Source organism: Anser cygnoides, chromosome 17, assembly GCF_040182565.1.
Source record: "Anser cygnoides isolate HZ-2024a breed goose chromosome 17, Taihu_goose_T2T_genome, whole genome shotgun sequence".
NCBI classification, from domain to species: domain Eukaryota; kingdom Metazoa; phylum Chordata; class Aves; order Anseriformes; family Anatidae; genus Anser; species Anser cygnoides.
In genome coordinates this window covers 3,949,492-3,969,856 of record NC_089889.1, presented here as the reverse complement: position 1 = coordinate 3,969,856, position 20,365 = coordinate 3,949,492, and the positions used below count along the sequence as shown (strand labels likewise).

General features: G+C 48.7%; 1 protein-coding gene and 1 long non-coding RNA gene across 3 annotated transcripts; one reads left to right on the top strand and one right to left on the bottom strand.

The window, feature by feature from the left end:
- Nucleotides 1-422: 422 nt before the first annotated feature.
- Nucleotides 423-18,800, bottom strand: RFLNA (refilin A). 2 transcript variants are annotated; one of them, XR_007167011.2, is made up of 4 exons: nt 18,164-18,800; nt 7,979-8,088; nt 4,577-6,136; nt 423-1,077 (listed from the first exon to the last, which is right to left on the bottom strand). XR_007167011.2 is itself a non-coding variant. In XM_048073933.2 (3 exons), exons 1-3 carry the CDS (start codon nt 18,380-18,382, stop codon nt 5,803-5,805), a joined length of 663 nt encoding a protein of 220 aa, XP_047929890.2. In that variant the 5' UTR covers nt 18,383-18,800; the 3' UTR covers nt 423-5,802. The 2 variants fall into 2 exon arrangements, 1 of the variants encoding a protein (XP_047929890.2); XM_048073933.2 differs by having other exon boundaries at nt 423-6,136.
- Nucleotides 7,945-17,509, top strand: LOC106031176 (uncharacterized). The gene is made up of 5 exons (XR_007167012.2): nt 7,945-8,079; nt 8,630-8,720; nt 12,280-12,387; nt 14,617-14,785; nt 16,759-17,509. It is a non-coding gene; the product is annotated as an uncharacterized lncRNA (long non-coding RNA).
- Nucleotides 18,801-20,365: the final 1,565 nt, after the last annotated feature.

Sequence of the window (20,365 nt, the reverse complement as noted above, 5' to 3'; positions counted from 1 at the left end):
ATTACATTGGGTCTGCCTGCCCTTGAAGGGCGTGGAAACACTGGGAGAGGAACTAACCAGACTGAGCACCAGGGCTTCATAGCTGGGTAGAACAAGATTGAGCAGGAAGAGGGAAATTTAAGATAAGAAATTGTAAAACTGCTGACCAGTGAAATCTTGATGAGCAAAACAGCCTCTGCAGGAAGCAAGTTTCGTGCCCTTTGCCTGAGTCTATTAAACTTTCACGGGACGTATGGGACAGAGCAGGTGTCAGGTCATGGTGCTGCCCATATGGGTCAACAGCCTCCCGACCTGGGGCAGCTGGGCCAAATCCCATGGGTGCAGGAGGAGGACACCAAAAACATTCCCTCTGGATGGGAAAGGAGCATTAGGCACCAAGAGAATGGGTAAGAAAGATGAAGGAAGCTCACATACATCAGCACGACAGTTTGCACGTTTTATTATGATATATAAATTTTGTCTTCTTAAATTACTCTCTATGAGTTGAACAGGAAGGGATTATTGTGGAGATGGGGAATATACAAAAATAAAAGGATATTGAGAACTACTGCATCACCACATATACAACAGTCAAGTACTTTACAAGCACTTAGAGAATCAGACTTACAAAAATAAAAATATGACACATCCTTCTGCATTTCCACCAGTAATATGTTCTCCCTTCTCTAACCCTCAAACATCTTTCAACCCCATCTTCAGGTCACGATTCACATGGCAGGATACTTTGCTCATTTTGTTGGCCATCACAGTATCTGAAGAGGAATGAGTGCCTCCCAAGTCATCAAATACAATGGTTATTGGTGAGCTGTAGGGGATGTGCCCAGAACTGAGCAACTTGTGAGTGATGGGGTAATCCTCAGGGAGCGGACTTTATCTGGCAGTAGAAATGTGAATATCCCACACCCAGATCCGTCATTATAACGTGTTCCCCTTTCTGCACACAGGCACAGCTCTGCACAGAGTCCCCTGCAAGCCTGGGGAACGCTGAGCTCCACAGACTTCAGTGGGACTGCGTGACTGTGACAGAGGATGGATCTGACTGTGTTTCAGCTCTAAAGAAGGCAAGGATGCCCTTCCCTGCAGGGAAGGAGAAAAAAGCAGGTTAAAACTACAATGGCTAAGTATCCTAGCTCACAGTGCTCACACACAGATCCACTCACGTCTATCTCAGATTCACACAGCCTTCAGTCCTCAGTTTGCTCTGCAAAGTCTTTCGTTCATTTACCTCCTAGTGACCCTTCCTTTTTTTTTTTTGTAAGACTCACTCAACATAAATAGTAAATAGCATTCACTTCTCTGACCAGCAGTTCACTCAAACACTGCTATCAACACCCAAACCTCATTTTCATCATTCCCAGAAAGTCTGCACCTAGGGTGCGAATATGTTTCACATTGAGAAAAGTAGAGCTGGCTTAGGAAGAAAAAAAAATGGAAAGAAAATTGAAAAAAAATGAAAGAAGCCGTAAACTGTTTTGGTCAAAGTTGTTCTCTGCATTTGTGCAAAGTATTATGCAGATTCTTAAAGTTCAATATTTAGCTAGGGTTTCCCCTTTTTGACCCCAAATGCGATGACAGCAATGCAGGCAGACCAGACACAAGCATACTCTGTTGCATTTAGGGGTAAAACGATCACAGGCGTGAAGAGGATGAAGGGCAAACCCCTCACCTTTCAGAGAGTGACCTTCTGAAATGTTCTGTTCTGATGTAAAACAGAGCATATTAGACATCCCTCCCTCCCAAAAAAGCACAAAAATTCAAAAATAAAAAAATAAAAAATAAAAAATAAAAGAAAACCCAAAACCAGGAGCCTTGTGAGAAAGATTCTGATCCCAAAATAACTATTGGTGGAAAATAATTTCTAAAGACAGAATGTGATTTACCCATCAGGCATGCAGGGCTGTGGGCAACGGGCATGTTAGGATCCTGGGGAGAAATCATGTTGTCACAGTCCCAGCTGCTCAAGGAAATTCACCTTTCTGAGCAGCATTTTCCATGGGCTAGATTTATCATTTGTACCTTTGAGAAAATACACCTGAACAAAGATCTGTTGGTTGAGATAAATAATGCTCCATTTAAAAGAAAGAGACCTCTCTAGTGGAACTAATCGTTTCTTCTAGATGCACAAAACGTACTGAAGTAAAGCACTTGGTGCCTGGGAGCGGTTTATTCGCAACATGCACCCAAAACTCAATTTCTGGTATTTGAGCAAAACCAATAATAATAATAATAATAATAATCAGCACTCACAAATTCAGAGCAAGATGACTTTTGTCTCTTAGCACTGCTCACCCAGCCACAGGGCTAGGAGCAATAGGGACAGAGGGTGGGCAGGCAGGGTGGGATCTGTGCCCATTGTGGTTTTGCACAGAACAAAGTCTCTTTCCAGTGCCAGCTTTCACGGAGAAGAAAAGCAGCTTGTGATGGGCCCGAGGGAGACACCATCTAAGACGGTATTTTTCAAAAATTCCTACAGGCACTTACTTGGCAATATCACAGTTTTGGATGTGGCCCAGGATGGTAGCCTACCACAGCCTGTCCCTGGCTATGCAGCTCGGCTTTTTTTTTCCTGACATGGCAAGACCAAAAAAATCCTGCTTAAGCTCAAAGGAGTGGGAGCTTGTTAGGTCATTCCTAGTCTATTTGCAGAGAAAACAAAGCGTAAGGCTTCAAAGCAGCCTGGGAGGGTGGAGACCCTGCACTGCCAAGGATGCAGCCCTCCCCTGCACCTTCCTGGGGGCCACGTCCACCTGTGAGACGTTGCCTTAGCAGCCCCTATCCCTGTGGGGTCAAAGACCAGGCTGTGGTGGATATAAACCCACTGGACTTATATTTGCACACTAGCTTTTTGAATTTTCTTTTTCCACTGCAGCCAATGTTGAGGAAACAGAACTAACAGCAGACAAAGCAGGTAGAAGACCGCAGTTGGCCAGGATAAAAACGATCATGAGATTAACCTGGTACATTGGCTCTGTCGTGTACAGGACAGGACGAACTTGCAGAAAAGCTGAAGCCAGGTCTGTCATGAAAAATAAATACATGGCAGAATTCCTGTAAGTGCAGGGATGTCTGTGTGGGTCTCGTCTGCTTGGAAAGGCCCATGGCTGGGCAGGCCTCTCACTGTGACCCAAAGAGACAGGCCCTGGGGGAAAACCTGCCCTGCTCAAAGACCAGAGCAATCAGAAACTGCAGTTTTGTGCTTGTAGCAAGGGAGCAATTCAACTGTTAGCAGCAGAAAAGCCTGATGGGTGGTCAGAACGAGGAGTCTCAGGCAATCCTTCAGCCTGGAGGCCCACAACGAGCCTGTCCCCACGCTTGCTCAGCGGAGGTGCCTGCGATCTGATCTGTCGTCACAAAAGGGTTTCCTGGGTGCAAGGACTGGCCTGACAGACCTTCCTATTTGTGCCCAAGCCAGTCCTGCCTGGCCCTGAGCTGCTTTTGAACCTGGATTACACTGTCGCTCAGCTTGGAAACCTTCCCCTCTGCCACAGACTCTCAAGGGTGCATGGAAAGAGCCCTCCCGGGCCTTCACTGCGTGCCCAGGAAGGCAGACAAGTGCTTCCACTGGCCCAACAACTCCGTGATACGCCTTGTCCGCAGCACTAGGAGATAAGGGACAGTCCTCAAGACAGGTTAGCAAGTAAGTGTATCACCAGCCTGCATTGCACTAGGGCCACGTTCAGCCTAGTTTCAGGTGCCCTGTTGGCTAACTCTGCAGCGCTCACATTTGGTGGAGTGCTGGGGAGAAGGGTTGCTTCAGGAATCGATCCCCATGGGGGCAGATGTTGCTTCTCTGGGCTTTGCTGCTGATGGTGAGTGACAGCAAAATCTGACCAGTAACAAATACAGTCCTCCTTTCTGTGTTGCTGAAAATAATTCTGCAGTAGGTGGAAGCCTTGGAAATCCTATGAGACATTTCTTCCTACCCAGATCTAACTCCCAGACAGAGGCAGAGCTCACCACTACCACAGAATATGACTTTCAGTACTATTGATGCTTCAATTGTCAGGATTTAAGGTGAAAAAAAAAAAAAAAGTGCTTCATTTTAAATAAGAGAACTCTGTTTCATAAAGGTCACAGTTCTGGTCACACCTACCATTTGCCTTTTAAAATTGATGGAAAAAAAGTATCTTTGTAGGTCACTATTTTTCTTAAAGTTTGTCAGACTGTTTTTTGTGTTTTTTTTTTTTGTGGGATTTCTTTTTAAATCTCTGTGGGTTTGTGCGTCAACTGTTCTGGGCAATCAGCTGTGTCTTGTTGACACTGTTAATAGGTTTTCTGACTTGGCTTCTTAGCTGCATTCTGAAATAACTCAATCAGACTTGCAGCAAGTCAGAAAAAAAATGGAAAGTTTAGAAGAATGAAAGCTGGAAATTAATTTCCAGATCTATGTGGTTATTTTCTAAGTCTGGGCTCTTCTGAGCAGCATGCAGAAATTCTTGGTATGATTTTTGGAGACAATTCCATACCATTTTCAAAGGTTATATGTCTGTAGGAATCCAGGCTCCTGCAGATTTTCAGCAAGCTAACAAATTGAAGAGATACTGGGAGATGTGATTCATGAGTGGGAACGGTTTACCTTAGGATGGCTGTAGTGACTCCTGTTATCTCTGTGCTTGATCCTGTTGCAGGGACAGCTCGGCTGTTTGTGTAATACCTGTTTAATTGCTACAACCTGGCTGATTAAGAAAATCCTGCACAGATTTTGGCTCTTCAATACTTCAGGCTCTACACAGAGACAGTCTGGATGCTCCTCCACAGTCAGGTAAGCTGTCCGTGACACGGTTATGGAAACTACTGAGAAGGTGAGCAACCTTACTCTCGAGTTAAACCTGCACCGGCTTTTTTAAAGCTAGATAACATTTTGCTGTGCTACGCTCCTCTCTGTAATATCCTGAAACTCAAAAGTGAGTGCATAAAGATCCCTGCAAACTGGGTGTTAGGTACAACAAACAGCATGGCAACATTTGGGCTGCCAGTACTTCTGAAAAAGGGCTCCTAAGCCCCTTGGACACTTTAGAAAACAGCCCCATAGCTATTCAGTCTCCTTAGTCTCCCCTGCATCCTCGTGGCTAGGCTGGGGTTGCAGAAGAGCTGGCTGTGGGTCAGGGTAGGCCTTCCTCCCATCACCTGCTTGTGCCATGCCTTGTTATAGTATGCGAACAGCTAGCTGCTGGCAGAAGCACTGTGCACCTGCTTTCCTCCTCTTTTTCTTGGTGACAGTCCCCACTCCCACAAGCAAGTTAGGCCTGATATTCTTGCAGTGGTGTAATATTGCAGCTATCTCCCAGGTAAGCTGTTGGATGCAGGATGTGAAGTATTGACACAAATATCTTCCTCTGCATTTAAACTCCAAGAGACCGGGCTTGGTGTGTGCTGGGCAGGCCGGATGCTGACTCTGCAGTTGGTCTTCTCTGAAGAAGACCAAAATAGCTCTGAAGTGAGTCTCACCCATGTGCTAGACAAGACCTACAGAGCTCACAAGGCAGCACTCTGCTACGGGTAACAGGGTCCTTAGTCATCTTGATTTCATCTAAGCACAAGTCAAAAATAGATATGCTTGGAAAAAATAATAAAATAAAATCCAGATCACAAATGTCAGGAACGTCGCAAAATGCAAGCCAGCCTTTCACTGATCAAAACCATCCCATGCCCTGCAAGCCTCCTCCCAGCCAGTTCATCCTCACCCAAGATGACGTTTTCTCCAGCCATTAATATTTAGTCGTCATCGATGAGGGCCCAACCAGAGACCCAGCAAAGGCCACGGCCTCCTTGAGGTCACAAGGTTGCCAGCGGCAGGGTGGATCAGAGGGTCTCGCTGTAGATGACACATGGGCTGGTTTCCTCGCAAAGTTCCAGCTGCACGCTGGAAGAAAACCAGCGCTTGGCACAGCCCAGGCTGTAGTTGAGGGTGGTCCGGTAAATGTTCTTGGCACGCTTAGGAAAAATGATGGTCGTGCTCTGAAACCTCAGTGGCTTCTGGCGAGGCTCAAAGATCAGCTGGGACTTGTAGTTCCGCCAGGTGCAGTTGGGTGCAGCGATGACCGTCTCGCTGTAGGTGGTGACAGTGGGAATGGGGCCGTAGAAGATGTCATCCCGGTAATGCTTCTCAGAGTCGTACTTCACCTCGGAATTGCACCTACGGAGGACAGCAAGGTGTCATGAACACACACACCAGGCAGCAAAGGAGAGAGGATAAGCAGGACTCTTCTCTAACCGTATGGAGCTGGGAATATCTGTGACCTCTTAGTGCACAGACACTGGAACTGATGCAAACCCTACAACCCAAAGCAGAGGGCCAAGAAGACTCCTTCCTGCTGGTGCATCTTGGCGGAATCCCACCTTGCTGTGAAGCTACTTCTGCAGTGTGTGTTCACAGAGGATAGTCTGCCTGTTTGTGCCAGGACAGAAAGGACCTTCTTGCACAGGCTCCAGGCAGCCTGCTGCTTCCTCTGCTTCCTCCATGGGCCCACTGGGGCTTCAGCTCAATCGTGAGAGCTATGCTGGAGGTAAACGTCCCACTGGGGTCAGGGGCATCTGCTTCCCTGCACAACACACCTGCTGCTGCTTTCAGAGTGCCTGTTGTCTCAGCAGGAAAATAATGCCATAAATAAGGTTTTCATGGGTGGCAGAAATAATGGTGTGACAGACACTTGTTGTCATGTTTGTGTGTTTGTCCTTCTTTTTTTTCTCTTTACATTGCCTTGCCATCAGAACCCAAAGAGAAACCCAAGCTAGCCAAAATCAGGGCACTGGGAGATGAGGGGTGAGGCTGCTTATTGGGGCCAACAGAAAATACAGGCAGTGGTCAAATAGCTGATAAAGCACAGAGATGCTGTGGGCTACGGCTGACAAAGATCCACGCTGTTGGGCTCCAAGGAAGCGGCCATGATCAAAGCTATCAGATGAAGAACCCCCTAGAATGCAGGATGTCGCTGCCCTGCATGTTCTGTGCTGGCCTCCAGAAGGGATGGATGGAAACCAAGCCAAATAAAGGGCTTTTGCTAGAATCCCTGGCCACAGGGAACTGCAGGGCTTTCAGTTGTTTTCCCCACTCCCCAAACGCTCCTCTGGCAATCAGCAGCCAAGGAATGTGCAGTTCCACGTAAAAAAAGATTAAAAGCTGGGTGTGTGCTTGTCATTACCTCCACCCGGAGGGGGGCTGACTGATTGTGCACTGCATGTAATCCGAGCTGCTGTAATGTATTTTGCACAGCTAGGGTGTAAGCAAGTCATTCAGTGCACATAAAACAAGACTCCGATGTAATCACCATAAAACCATGCCTGCCGGCAGTTCCTCAGCAAGCAGAGATTTACTGGGGTACATTTCCAGAGAGACGTTTGCATAGGTTGTGCGGGGTGGGAATTGGGTTTATAGTCCTCCCACCGGCCGTGCCCCAAGCTGTGTGTAACCGCTCCATGCTGTTTGCAGAGTACATTCCACACCAAAAGAAGAGCAGGGAACGTTTATCCACAGGCCATTGCCTGCGGTCCCGCAGGAGGTCAGAACACCTCGATTGCTGGCTTGAGGGACCACCCCGGCAAGAGGAGGATAATTCTCTGTGAGCTAATGTTGGTTTCTCTGCTGCAAGGGCTAACAAAAACAGGTGCCAAGTATAATGGGGTTGCTTCTTGTGAGGATACAAGTCAGCAGGGAACAGGATAAAGACCACTAGGTTACTTAGCACAGGCTGGCAAGCCTACAGATGGTAACAGTTTTCTCTCATAGCCTTGGAAATGAGCTGGCCTTGGAAGTAGTCTTCTTCTCTTACAGCCTCATCCTAGTTCTTGCCTAGTCGCCTCCACCTCTGCTGCTGTCAGTGTCTTTAATTCAGGCATTAGCCTCCTACCTGTCCCTCCCTCCTTTTCCATCAAAATAACCATGACTCCCATTTTTAAACACATTTTTTTTTTTTTTCAGAAGAAAAAGAACAAGGAAAAGGACAGAAATCCCCACCCGCCTACCCAATCCCATCTGTACCTAATTTCCTGCACGGGCTCAGGGCTGACTTCAATGCTTTCTCCGAAAAACACCGGGTACATTCGAGGCCTCATCTCCGGCATGGTCGGGTTCAGGAGCAGGTAAGGCATCTGCAGGGAAGAGCAGCACAGTGAGCGTTGTAACACAATAGATGAGGCTGGCACAGTTCTTAACGTGCTGTGGCTGAGAGCTGAGCAGTCAGGAACAGCACGTTCAGCATTGGCAGGGGACACCAGTGCCTCCAGGCTTGCTGAACTCGGTCTCCTCAGAGTCCCACAGGGGACACTGCAGGTGGCAGGCTCCTCAGCAATGAGAACACATCACTGCAGCAGCACTGATTTTAATTGCACACAAGCGGAGCTCGCCTTGCTGATTCTCTCAGCATCATCCAGTTCCCTCCCGTAATCCCTGCTCTTTCTAGATTTGGAGCAGGGCCCCAGGTGAGAGGGGTGCTCATCACCAGGAGGGAGGCACTCCTCCCCACACAGAACGCTCAAAGGGGAGGACCACTGTCAAGTTGCCAAAAAAAAAAAAAAAAAAAGCCTTAGGATGGTTGGTATGGAATGGGACCATTAATCCCTGCCTTGCACAGACAAACCTTGCGCAGGCCTTGCATTTAAGACACCTCCACCCTCCTGTCTCTGTTTGCAGATGCCTTCCAGCTCACAGGACTGATGCAGCGCAGCGGGCTGCCCTCCGGTCCCACCAAGACCAACCTCGCTCTGCCCAGCTCACCGCCCAGGTAAGTGACTCTGCCCAGACCTCTGGCATTCCCTGCTGCAGTATCTGCTCTTTGAAATTTAGCCCTTCCTTTCCTTCCTCGTTTCTCATAAGAACGGCAATTCTTTACATGTCTTCTTTAACCCTGATGTTGTTGCCTTCTCTGTTATGAATGATCACAGCCTCTCATAAGCTAGGTTTTTAGCCAGGACTTCGCAGGCAAAACAGGCAAGATTAGCTGCTTTCTAGACCAGGCTGTAGATGTAAGCTTCAGGTTTACCAAAAAGCAAAACAAAACAAAATACTGCTTGTCTGCCTGTGAGCCCTTACAAAGACTCCAAGCATGAAGAAGGGCTCTAAGTCTGATGTAACACAGAGATAGAGCCCAAGTCTGCTGACTTAAAGGATGTGGTTCTACTTAAGTGAGTAGTGCTTCTATATGTTTTATACAGACACATAAATATGTATGTGTGCTGAGAATAATGTATCCCTTGGAACGATCAAGCGGGGAATGAGCTGTTGCTGAAGTCTTCATGCCAGGAGCAGCTGGCTTGTTCCAAGGGATGTTCTCGTTAACCATGCACAAGTGAGCGCGGGGTGAGACACTGGGGCACCCCATGGCTGCTGCGATGCAGGGAACCAGTTTCAAGCCAGGACTTCTTAATGAATGGAGCCGCTCCAAATCATGCCACTGAAAGTGGGTTCTTAAGATTAATTTCATCCCGCAGTTAATTAGTCTGACAAATTGTCACAGTCCAGCCTAGGCTCCCCTGCCCACCACAAAAATGAATAATCCTACTTCTCTATAGTGGAGCGCTCTTAAACATGAGTTCCCACATAGAGGGGTCCTGTGTCTGGTGTCTGGACCCAGCCCAGCAGCTAATTAAGCCTAATCCTGGAAAAATGTCATTGTGGGTTTTGGTCCCTGCCACCACTTTTCTGTCAGCAGTGATTTATGGCACAGAGGGACATAGGGTCTCTTTAAAGGAGATGGCTGGCAGCCACTGGGCAGGGTTGAAAGGTCTCTAGGTGGCTGAAAAGCTCATGGAGTTTTTCCACCTTCCACCACACGTCAGCCATGTGTGTGCTAGAATCACACAGAGTTTTCATCAGTCTCCTGGTCAGTCAGACCGTCTCAGGACTCACGGTGTCCACTGAAGGTAGCTGAGGATACAGAGAAATCGGCTTGCTCTTCCCGTGCCATTTCCCTTCACCTTCCCCAGCACCTTCTGGTCGGGAGGAACAGGGGGCAATCCTGGAGCCGTGGCCCTGTTCCTACCGCTGGTGCCGGGTGAGGTGCCTCCCCTTGTGCCCTGCCCTGTACACCACGCAGACCCCCACGATGCTCACCAGGTCACCCCTCGGCTGCTGCTAACTGGCCAACCTCTGGAGTCCGCTCGACAGCATCAGCTCACACTAGCTCAGGTCTGGTTTTCTCTGGTGGCTTGGGCTCGCTGCCTTAGGCTAAGACAAAACAATGTCATTGCTTCATCTGAATTCTCCAAGCCCTTCAATTCTGTGTCCCAAAGCCACAAAGCTGTTTACTCTTTCCCTACTGAAACATCCCTGCACTTTACTACTGTGTTAAATTGTAAGGTAAAATGGCCAGCCGCTCTTTTTGACTGTTTCTAATCCGCTGCCAAAAAAGGACAATATTTGTACAAGGGATGAGGGGAAAAAAGGGGGAAATTTGTAAGGGGGGAGGAAAATGTGTTCACTCTCCCTAGCAAACACTGGCTAAAAGGCAAAGTTCATTCCTGGATTGCTTTCAACACTCTTTACAGAGAAGGGCAAGGGCAGCCTTTCTGGTTGTAAATAAAGCCCTTTCCTTCTGAAATGTGAATTGTTTAGATCCGACAAGCCTTACTTCACAAGGGTGCAGATCTCTTGCTTTTAACAGCCTGCAAACATCCTGTGCTCTTTCTAAAGACATCTTGTGTGTGAGAAGAGGTTCATTTGGGTGCTGGAATCAAACACCATGTGCTCGTGTTCGTGGGCTCTGCTAAAGGCAGGCAAGCTGCTCTCTTGGGGGGTCACCTGCAAAGAGACGCAGATTGTCTCAAGTGGTGAAGGCAGAAGGGCTGGGGATATGCGTCCCTCCTACAGGAGATTTTCTTTCCTATGTAAAAGAGCCTGTGCTACAGCTGATGTTTCTTCCATGAAGCTGTTTCGGTGTCAGACAAACACACGTGCCTGTTTCTATTTGCGCCGTTTCCATAGGGAAGGTTGTGAACAGTTGTGAATTAAGCTGCTTTTAAGATCCAGACTGGCTTGCTAGAACACCAAATAACAAAGCTGGAAGGGTGGTAACCACGAGCGTCCTTGCTGGATTAACACAAGAGAAATCCAGATCTCGTAAGAGCTCTGCAAAGGGCGTCTGTAAAGTGCTGTTTTAAAGAAACAATTTTAAAGAAGCAACTTCAGTGCTCCCAGGCAAACAAACCAACAAACCTTCCCACTTCTTGCTAATGTATGCTGACAGTAAGCATGCTCTGAACATCCCTGGAGACACGGATGCAGGAGGCAAGGTCCTTTCTGTGGCTTCACAGGAATGCTTGTGGACATCTGGCCCCCGGCATTTGTAAAGGAACGGGCTCTGCAGCCTGCTGCGTGCCGGGGGTGCTGCTCCGTCACAACGTGGGGACAGAGGCAAACGTTGTCTGCTGAAATCACAAGCCCCACAGCAGGGAACAGGAAACAAGAACATGCTGCAGAAACAGTACCAGCATGCAGGTAGGCAGGGAGGATCTCTCATGCATGACTGAAATCAATCAGTGAAAAAGTTGCCACTGCATTTGGTGAGAGCAGGACTCGCTTCTCTCCAGGTTAGTTCTGGCTGGAGAGGTGATGAGACTACTTCCACTGCGAGTTACAGTTAACCTTGATCTGGGCGGGGAAGGGTGAAAAAAAGGGAATAACGCATTTCATACATCCATGCTGTAAATTAGCATCAACTTCAGACCTGCAGACTAAGCCTGTTAATTTAGAAAGCTGGGACAATTGTGGACATGGGTAAGCCAAAGCCAGTGAGTGACTTGTGCCACCCAGCAGAGACCGTTACAGATTCACACTCATCTACCATGAGCAGTACCATCAGCAGCTGCAGGTGGGAAACCTCGGAAGTCACCTGGAATTCTGCAGATGGAAGATGTAAATACCTTACAAAGGATGGTCTAAAAATCATCAGCAAGACCCTGCAGTCTGCTCCCCAAGCAACTGAACTGCTTGCATGGGGTGGAAGGGTCAGTAAACAGCGAGTGCAGATTTTACAGAGCAGCAACTGAAAGGCACTTCAGATGACTTTTCATTTTGCCTCCAGTGATGTTCTGAAATACCTGCTTCTGAATCTCACTTGGAGCTTGGAAGCAAGTAACAGGGCATCCAAGCTTTCCAGATTTGTCTTTGGGGCTGAAATGCCGAATGCTTGACACATGCCAGAAGTTGGCTTTTTGGCAACAGTTTGACAGCAGCTCCTTCAAATGTATTTTAAGGTAGAAACAAAACAAAAATGTTCAGACATTCAATGTCATAAAAAAAGAAAAACAACAAGAACTGACTCAATTCTTTTTCCTTCTGCACAGGAAAGGCTGAAAGAACAGAAGCACCGGACTGCTGACCTGCCAGAGAAATCACCATCCTTGGCTCATCTCTAGCAATCACTCAGCAATCTCAAGACACTTCACAGTAAGGTGAGTTTCTTTGTAGCCCTGCACAAGCCCTTTAGAGCAGGCTGCCCACAGGTCAAGGTCTGTCTATCCAAAGAAACCCTAGGATTGCTGTGCTGGAAGGTTACGGCTGGGACCTAATTAATCTGTCCCCAGTAATTAGAGCTGTGTTGCTACTTAGCAGATGCTCAGCAGAAAACTGAGCAACTCCTACCATCCTCCACAGCCCAGTAGAAGCCAGCACAACCCTGCAGAAGCCACCACAACCCCGTATCTTTATCCAGGGAGAACATGAGTCTGGTAGTCCAGGAAGGCTGAGGAGGCAGAAGTACATGTTATGCCCTTAAAACAGAGCCAAGGTGAACAAAAATTAAGCGGTAAATATGTCAGCATTTTTATTTCCTTTCCAGTACCTAATTTTGTCTGAACCAGCGAAGGGTTAAAGTATTATTAAAAAGTTGAAGTGATTCTTGTTTGGCTGCATTTTTCCCTCTGCCTTAACTCTGATGCCTTTCAGGCATGTAAAGGCCTGGGTAGCTAAGCTCTGCTTTTTTCAAGGAGTACATAAATAAATACACATAAAATCAGTTGCTGAACAGAATTCAACCTACTGCTGATCAAGAGCACTTCCTTTGTGCTGACGTTAGTATTGCAGAGGACTTCTTGCTTTACGACTGATGCACGTCCTTCAGTTCCGTGTCACTGCTTGGTACCTGCCAGGAGTGACATCTCAGCGACTGGTTCCTGGGGTATTCAGACCTCAGAGAACAACGGCAAAAATAATACGGTGGGCAGAATAACCTTCTGTTACCCCTAATAATTAATTAGAATTAGCGGGCTCTGTTAAGATGCTTTTCGCTTGGGGTATTTTACAAGAATGGAAGCAGAGTTATGGTAAATAACGTGCCATGAAACGGGCCTGCAGTCTACTGGCTGTTCTCGTAGCTTCCACATTCCAGGCAGCAAAGCAAAAAGAAAGGAAGGAAATTAATGTGACTTGAAAAAATACCACCCCCCAAAAAAAAAAAAAAACTTTTCCCCAGAAAGCGACACAGACCAGAACTGACTCCTTTAGGCACGGTCGTTATGTGGAAGGCACCAGGATTTGGCATTAGATCCCTAGGGACTGTAAGGGGAAATGGTTTTCCAAGCATCAGGGATACAAACAGGATACAGCTTCCCAAATTCCCAGCTCCTAACTTCGCTAGGGCATAAGCAAATCTCTCACCACATTTTCCCACTACGGTAACATGTCAGGCCCATGAAAATGTCACTTTACTCAGCTGTTATTTACAGCTGTAATGAAAGATCTGGCTGAGTTATTTGACACACATCTACATTCTCTGCGCTAGCTGATAAGCAGTATTTGTTTTACAGACCATTTATTTTCCCAATATCTTTATGTATTGCACATTACAAGTAATTTATACTAAAGCCGGATGAGATTTTATTTGGAAGTGATAACAGTAAATGCAGACCTCAAGTATAAAGCAGGGCTTTATTATTTCAAAGAATTAATCCTTCCTGCCTCTTCTACTTCAAGTGGGAAACGTATTACTCCACTTAGGGTCCAGTGTTAGAGATGCAATAGAAATTAAACAGCTAGAAGACATCACCCTAGCTATAGCCATATTTTTAGCATAGGTGATGAGAGTCCTATGACTTTTTCCCTGCTTGCCTTTATCACGAACTGCCTGAATCAAGAATACATGCCTGCCCTCCCCCCCCCCCCCCCAGCTGATACAGAGCTCACCAGCTTAGGTGTACTGACACTACCGTCTCGCTGCTAATTGCACCAGTGATGCAGACTGATGCCTGCTGAGAGATTTGCCCATTTCCACTTCATTTGAACAGCATTTGGGGCAAAAGGCACTGTGCCAACAGTGGAAATTGCCTTGCTCTCTGCACAAGCCTGGGGCTTTCCTCAGAGCTGCTGGGACCCACGAGGACTTGGGAAGACGTGTCACCTGCTGCGTGTGCGGGCTGCAAGCTGGCTCAGGTTGGGGGTGCTGGGCCTTTCTCTCCAGGTGCTTTCCCTGCAGGGGGTGGCAGGCCTGGAAGTTACGTGCTGCCTGGAAACACTTCCATGGCCACGCTCCTCACCCCGTCCCCAGGACACAGCCCCCTTCCTGGAGCTCTTTCAGCGTAGAGCAAGATGTGGGCTCTGTGGCCCCAAAGGCTCTTCAATAAGTGGCATGTCAGGGAGAGGTGTTTGTTGTTGTTGTTTTTTGATATTGGCCATAAATCCAACAGGCCTGGCACACATGCTGACCTGGACTCTATTGATGGGACCATGCCCCTGAAAGCTACACCAAGAGGCAAGGTACACTCCTCCTCCACGGTACGGAAGATGAAGCTGGAATCTCTTCCCACCACAGAGGGCATATTCTGGCACCACACTGTTGTCAAACAGCTCCTGAACGTAAGTAGAAATTCCCTATGTGGGGGCATTCATCTGAACACTGATCCACTGGGATAGTCCCACAGAAGTCAGTGCACAGTGAGGCTGGTGTTGAATTCATAAATATTTAATCTTTCAAATAAAAAGGAACTTGTTGCAGTGGCAGCAGCATTGGGAAGGGACAAGAAGCATTCTGCTTCAAGATGCATAGTTCTGTAGATGAACGTGGTCCTGATCCCTTCTGGTATCCATTAGGAGTGATGCTATCGGATGCCAAGCATTTATTTCAGTGCAGCACTAGAAAGAGCTCAAAATCAGTCCTTCTAGCCTAAAACTATATCACAGGGCAACAACAAGAAGGAAAACTCTAAGCAGATCTAGCTATCTTGATGCCATTTCATTCCCTACCCTTCCAGCAACTGCTTCTTTCTGCCTATTATTAGACATTTATTCCATGGTATGTGTGTTCCCCTTGGCCCAGCATTACAAGAAAAGCCTAGGGAATTCAGTAACCCAAGCCGAAAGATCAATTTAATCATGTTTCAGATTTAAAAGGCAGAACTAGGTCAAAGTTACCTTCTATTTTCATTAGGATATTAGCACTTAAGCAGAAAACAACTGACAAATTCCCTACATAGACTTTACTTGAAGAAATAAAAGCCAATTCCTGCTGCACTGCAAGTAAAATAAAAATTAAAAAAAAAAAAAAAAGTCCCTAAATGGTGTTGAACTTGTGGTATTTATGACTCTGGTCCTAAATTGCCTTTCATATTTTCTTGGATCCCAAAGCTGTAGCCAAATTGGCTGGTTAAATGTGAATAAATGGTGCATTGTCTTTGAAACAAAGTCGTGCTTATTAAAGAGAAAAGAGTTTACTTTTTCAGAATCAGTTAATGACACAAAGCAGGGAGAGCATGGATTTTACACACACAAAAGAAGTCTTCGATAAGGGCATGCAATCTCATTTTGGTCTGTATGAGAGGAGCTACATATTTGTGAAGTTGGAGCAAAATAGCTGACTGCAAAAGAACACAACTGGGTTCAGACTGGTGGTTTTGATAGGTCTGCAGCAAGGAATGGTAGGAAATCCTTCCCACAGATCTGGAACGTTGTTTTGTTCACCTGACAGCAATTTATTGTAACTGTACATACTAGAATTTTGGCCATTAGTAACTGAGTTACATATGGTTCTATAGTATTACAGCACAAAGAGTGGTGACTGCATTCCTGGTTTTGTCACGTTTATAAGCAAAACAAACACTAACATAATCAGCAATTAAAAAAGCATGTGTTGGTGTGCAAATAGCTGCAATTATTGATTTGCCAATTCTGCATGCTCTGATGAACAGCAGAGTAGTGGAGTTAAACAGAAGCACATTCATGGATTGCATAATTGCTCATAGATCTGCAAGTCCTTGTTAAATGGTAAGGTTAAAGCTAATTAGACACTGAAATGTAGAAGTACAAAGCAAGCAATGCTCTCTGTATTTTTCCTGTTTTCTTAACAGCAGCTGCAAGTATTTGCAGGCTGGAAGTGAGAAGTGAAATTCTCTGTGCAGTCAAGTGGAGTGAAAACTCCTGCCTGGTTCTTTGCTTTGCAATATACCAAACAGAGTTAGGGAGCACAGTCCTGCACCGCTCCAAATAATGCACTCAAATTGGCTTCACTGTTAGTACCTATGCGATCTTCTGGACCTAAGGGCACGGAAATATCCGCAGTATATGAAACCCCTACCCTAACAGCTGGGGCCCAAGACTACCCATGCTGTTGCAACGTGATATAAAAATCAAACATCCACAGTTTTGAGTTCTTCTGTAATGTTTAAAATACTAATTTGTGATCAAAATAGGAAAAGTAACTTGAAAAATGTAGTTTTGCTTTGCACAGATCACCCGAATAACTTTTTCCTCTAGGAGCACTAAAACTCTCAATCCAAGCAGTCCAAGACGTAGATTTTTCTGTTCTTACGATCTTTCATCTCCAATATCTACAGGCCTTCTTGAGAGGAGTGGTGGCTGACTGTCACGATTACTGGAATGGAGGCTGTTATATCCCCATCATGGAGCTTTGCAGACACCTCCACCCCAGCTGTTTTCTGGTCCACCAAACCTTCATTCATCATCCTCCCACATTTTATTTTACAAATGCACAGCAACAGCCTGATCCTGCCAAATCAGAGGCATGTGAGTAACCCTTTGAACATAAGCCGTCCCATCAAGGCAGCGCACACGCCCAGGCAACAGCAGGTAAGGCTGTGAAGTTGGATCCGCAGTCAGTGGTTGTTAGAGGCTTTGGGATTTTATTTTCATAATTAATCTCTCACACCCTACCCACCGTACTCTGATGAGATGGAGTCATTGTTCTTGGGGATGGTTTTGGCATGCTTGGGAGTAAAAAGCAGTTTTCAATAAGCTAAAATAGCCTTAGAACTTGAGGAAGAAAATAAGGGTGTGCTAAGTTATTGCAAAGTGTCTCTACTGGGAAGAAGTCTCCAAATTGTCACTAATCCGTTGGCAGATAAGTTTTCCCCACAGAAAGATTAGTGTTGCAGTTTTTATTCTCCATAGCAGTCAATTAACTGTATTGACTCCATCTACAAAAGCCTTTTATATGTTAGAAAAAAAGAATCCGAAAGATCCCTGGGGATGAACTTTCATCGTCCTTTAAAAACTTCTCCCACCATCGCTTATGTACTAAACTTCGTGTTTTATAGAGGCTTTCTACAGCTAAGGGACAGAAATAAATAAAATCAAGCTGAATAATAGTCACGGGAAACCTACCCAAATCCTACCCCGCAGGCAGCTGCTGGCCAGGCACTGGGTCAGGCTAACCAGAACCTGTGGCCCTACTGCCTGCGTGACAAGCCACCAAACCCACCCCGTCCGTGCAGCCTCACGCCCCAAAACCCAGCAAGGGGCAGGGACCCGCAGCCTTCCCCAGCCCATGCCCCCACACCGACTCCCCGGGCAGACGCCTGCACCCTGTCCTAACAAACTCCTCACGCCTGCACCCTGTCCTAACGAGCTCTTCCCTCTCTCTTTTCAGCGGGGGCTCCAGCAGACGTGGCTGCACGGGCAGGCCCGGAGGACCGCGGGATGCAGGCGCGCAGCCGGGAGCCGATGCTGGAGGCAGCCTGCACGGACCGGGCAGCGCGGTGCCAGCACGCTGCGCGCCGCAGGAAGGCGGCGAAGACCTGGCTTTGCTCTCCGGTGCCTCTGCTGGGGTCCCCCCGCGGTGCCGCCACCCCGGAGCACAGCAGAACCCCCCGGCGGTGCCCCGCAGCCCCGGGGGAGCCGAGGGGGCCGCAGCCGAGGGGGGGGCTCCAGGCTCCGTCCTCGCTGCCCCCCCCCCGCTCCGGGGCTCTCCCGGCCCTTCTCCCCCATCTCTCCGGCTCTTACCACTTTGCCGTCCTTGGCCTCTCGCCGGTGCCCCTGGGCCGGGGGGTCCGCGCCGCTGCTGCCCCCCCCGGCTCGGCCCTCGCCGCTGCCGGGCGAGAGGGAGTAGAAAGGGGGGCTGGGGCTGGGGGGCAGCCCCGAGTCCGGGCTGTCCAGCAAGCCTTCCCGGCTCTTCTCCTTCAGGCTCTCGTCCATCCCTTGCAGCTGGAGGTGACCTACCATGTCTGGGGGGCAGCGAGGGGGTCGCAGCGGGAGAAAATCCTCCAGCGCCTCCCAGGGAGGGAGGGAGGGAAGGGGAAGAAGGGCGCCCGGGGGCCCCCCGCCCCGAGTCCCGATGGCCGCCACCAGCCTGCCGGAGCCCGGGCGGTGCCTGCCGCGGCGGGGACAGCCGGCATCGGCCGGGGCGGGCTGCCCCGGCTGCCTTCCCCCAGCCCGGCAGGCGGTTCCCGGGGAAGGGAGGGTGAAAGGGGAAGAAGACAGGCGCGGTCCCCCGGCCCCACGGAAGGAGGAGGGGGACGCGGCAGAGCCCGGGCCGGCCCCGCCGGCAGGGAGCGCTGGGCGCGGCGGGGGAGCCGAGGCCGGACGGGCCGCGCTCCGCCGCAAGCTACAGCCGCCCGCCCGCCGCCTCCCGCCGGCCCATTTATCCGGAGAAGGTGGGAGGGGAGCCGGGGAGCGCCCTCCCCTTTCCCCGGCCCCCCAGCTCTGCCCCGGCCCGACATTTTCAGGCACTTCCCAGGCGGGGAGCGCCCCGGCAGCCGCCCGCCCTCTCCCCCCCCGAGCTTCGCCCCCATAGCAGCCCCCCGCCATCGCGGAGCTGCGCTTTCCCTACGCTGATTTCTCTCCTTTCAGAGTTTTTGCTCCCTCCAGAGTTTTTCTTCACTTCTGTCAATTTTTTCCTTCACTTCTGTCAGATTTTTACCTCACTTTTGCCAAATTTTTACCTCAGTTCTTTTGCCGCCTTCCGCCCCCCCCCCCCCCAGCAGATTTTCCCCTCAGCGTGAAGGTGGGCATGAGGGAAGAGCTGTTCCCAAGGGCCATCGCCATCGTCCCTCTTCACCTGAGGGCAGCAGCAGGTGGCCATGGCAGTGCACCCAACAGTGTACGAGCCCACCATAGGCCCCTCTCTGTCAGCCCAGCCCTTTCTGGCTCAGCACAGTCCAAAACGTCTCTTTCTGTAACCAGCTCCATGGCTGCTGGTCCACGGCCGCTGAGGAACTGTCCTCAATGTCCCACCATCGTGTGCTTGGGGCCACCCTAAGTGCAACAGGAGGGTGTCCCAAAGGCCAGCGCAGCCGCTAGCAGGGATGAGCAGGGTGTGCCAGGGCACTGCCAGCGCTGGGGGAACAGGGTGTCCATGCAAACCCTCAGGGTTTGGAGAAGCAAGCGGTGGTTAAACAGGTCAGGCTTGCAGAAGCCAACATGGACGTTTATTGCACAATAACTGGCTGATGTTAACATTACCTTGTCCGCAGCCCTGGCTATGTTTTTCTCATCATGTTTTCTCTCTACATAGAGTCCAGAGTGTGAGAAATTCGGGGCAGGCCTACTCAAAGGTCTCAGCCTGGTGGAGCTTTATTTGTGGCAAGTAGTTTTCCCTGGGAAGCTGCTGACATCCAGCTGGTCACCTCCTCTTGGCCCAGCACTGAGCAGAACAGGACCGTGGCTGCTTGTGCTACACTAATAACAATATTAATGAACACAACATTTGTTATGGCAGCTGATGAAAGCATGAGGCATCTGGTATGGCACCTGGTGTTGAAGACTTTCATGACCAAGCCCTGAAGACGGCACAAAGTCCTTGGAGGTCGGTTTGATTCTAAAAGATCCTTCACTCCGCCATCCTGAGGGAGCAGGTCACACTTATGGTGGTAGGTGACCTCGCTAGCTAATAAAGCTGGATTGTTTAGGCTTATTCTGCACAAGTCAAAAGGAAAGGCCAAGGATGCCCAAATCCAGCCTTCACTGACATGAGGGGCCCTCCTCAGAGAGACTGAAGCGATTTGTATGCACTGAGCTGTGTAGAAGAATGTCACTGATTTATAAATGTCAAACAGGCTCTGAGCAGCCCACACACGAACCTCAGTGAATTCTTACCTCTGACCCGCTCACTGGCTCCAGCAGCCGCGCAGGCTGATTTAGAGCCCCTTACTGTAAGAGCTTTAACATCTCACACAGGCTGTGGCTGATCCGAATATGTCAAAGGGG

What these genes read in the sequence shown, in the direction of transcription:
- RFLNA (XM_048073933.2), bottom strand. Translation starts at nt 18,382, where the DNA reads ATGGTAGGTCACCTCCAGCTGCAAGGGATGGACGAGAGCCTGAAGGAG. An exon ending in AGGCCAAGGACGGCAAAGTG is followed by an intron (nt 8,089 to 18,163) that starts GTAAGAGCCGGA and finishes TCTTCCCTGCAG; the next exon opens with ATGCCTTACCTGCTCCTGAA. An exon ending in GAGCCCGTGCAGGAAATTAG is followed by an intron (nt 6,137 to 7,978) that starts GTACAGATGGGA and finishes TGTCCTCCGTAG; the next exon opens with GTGCAATTCCGAGGTGAAGT.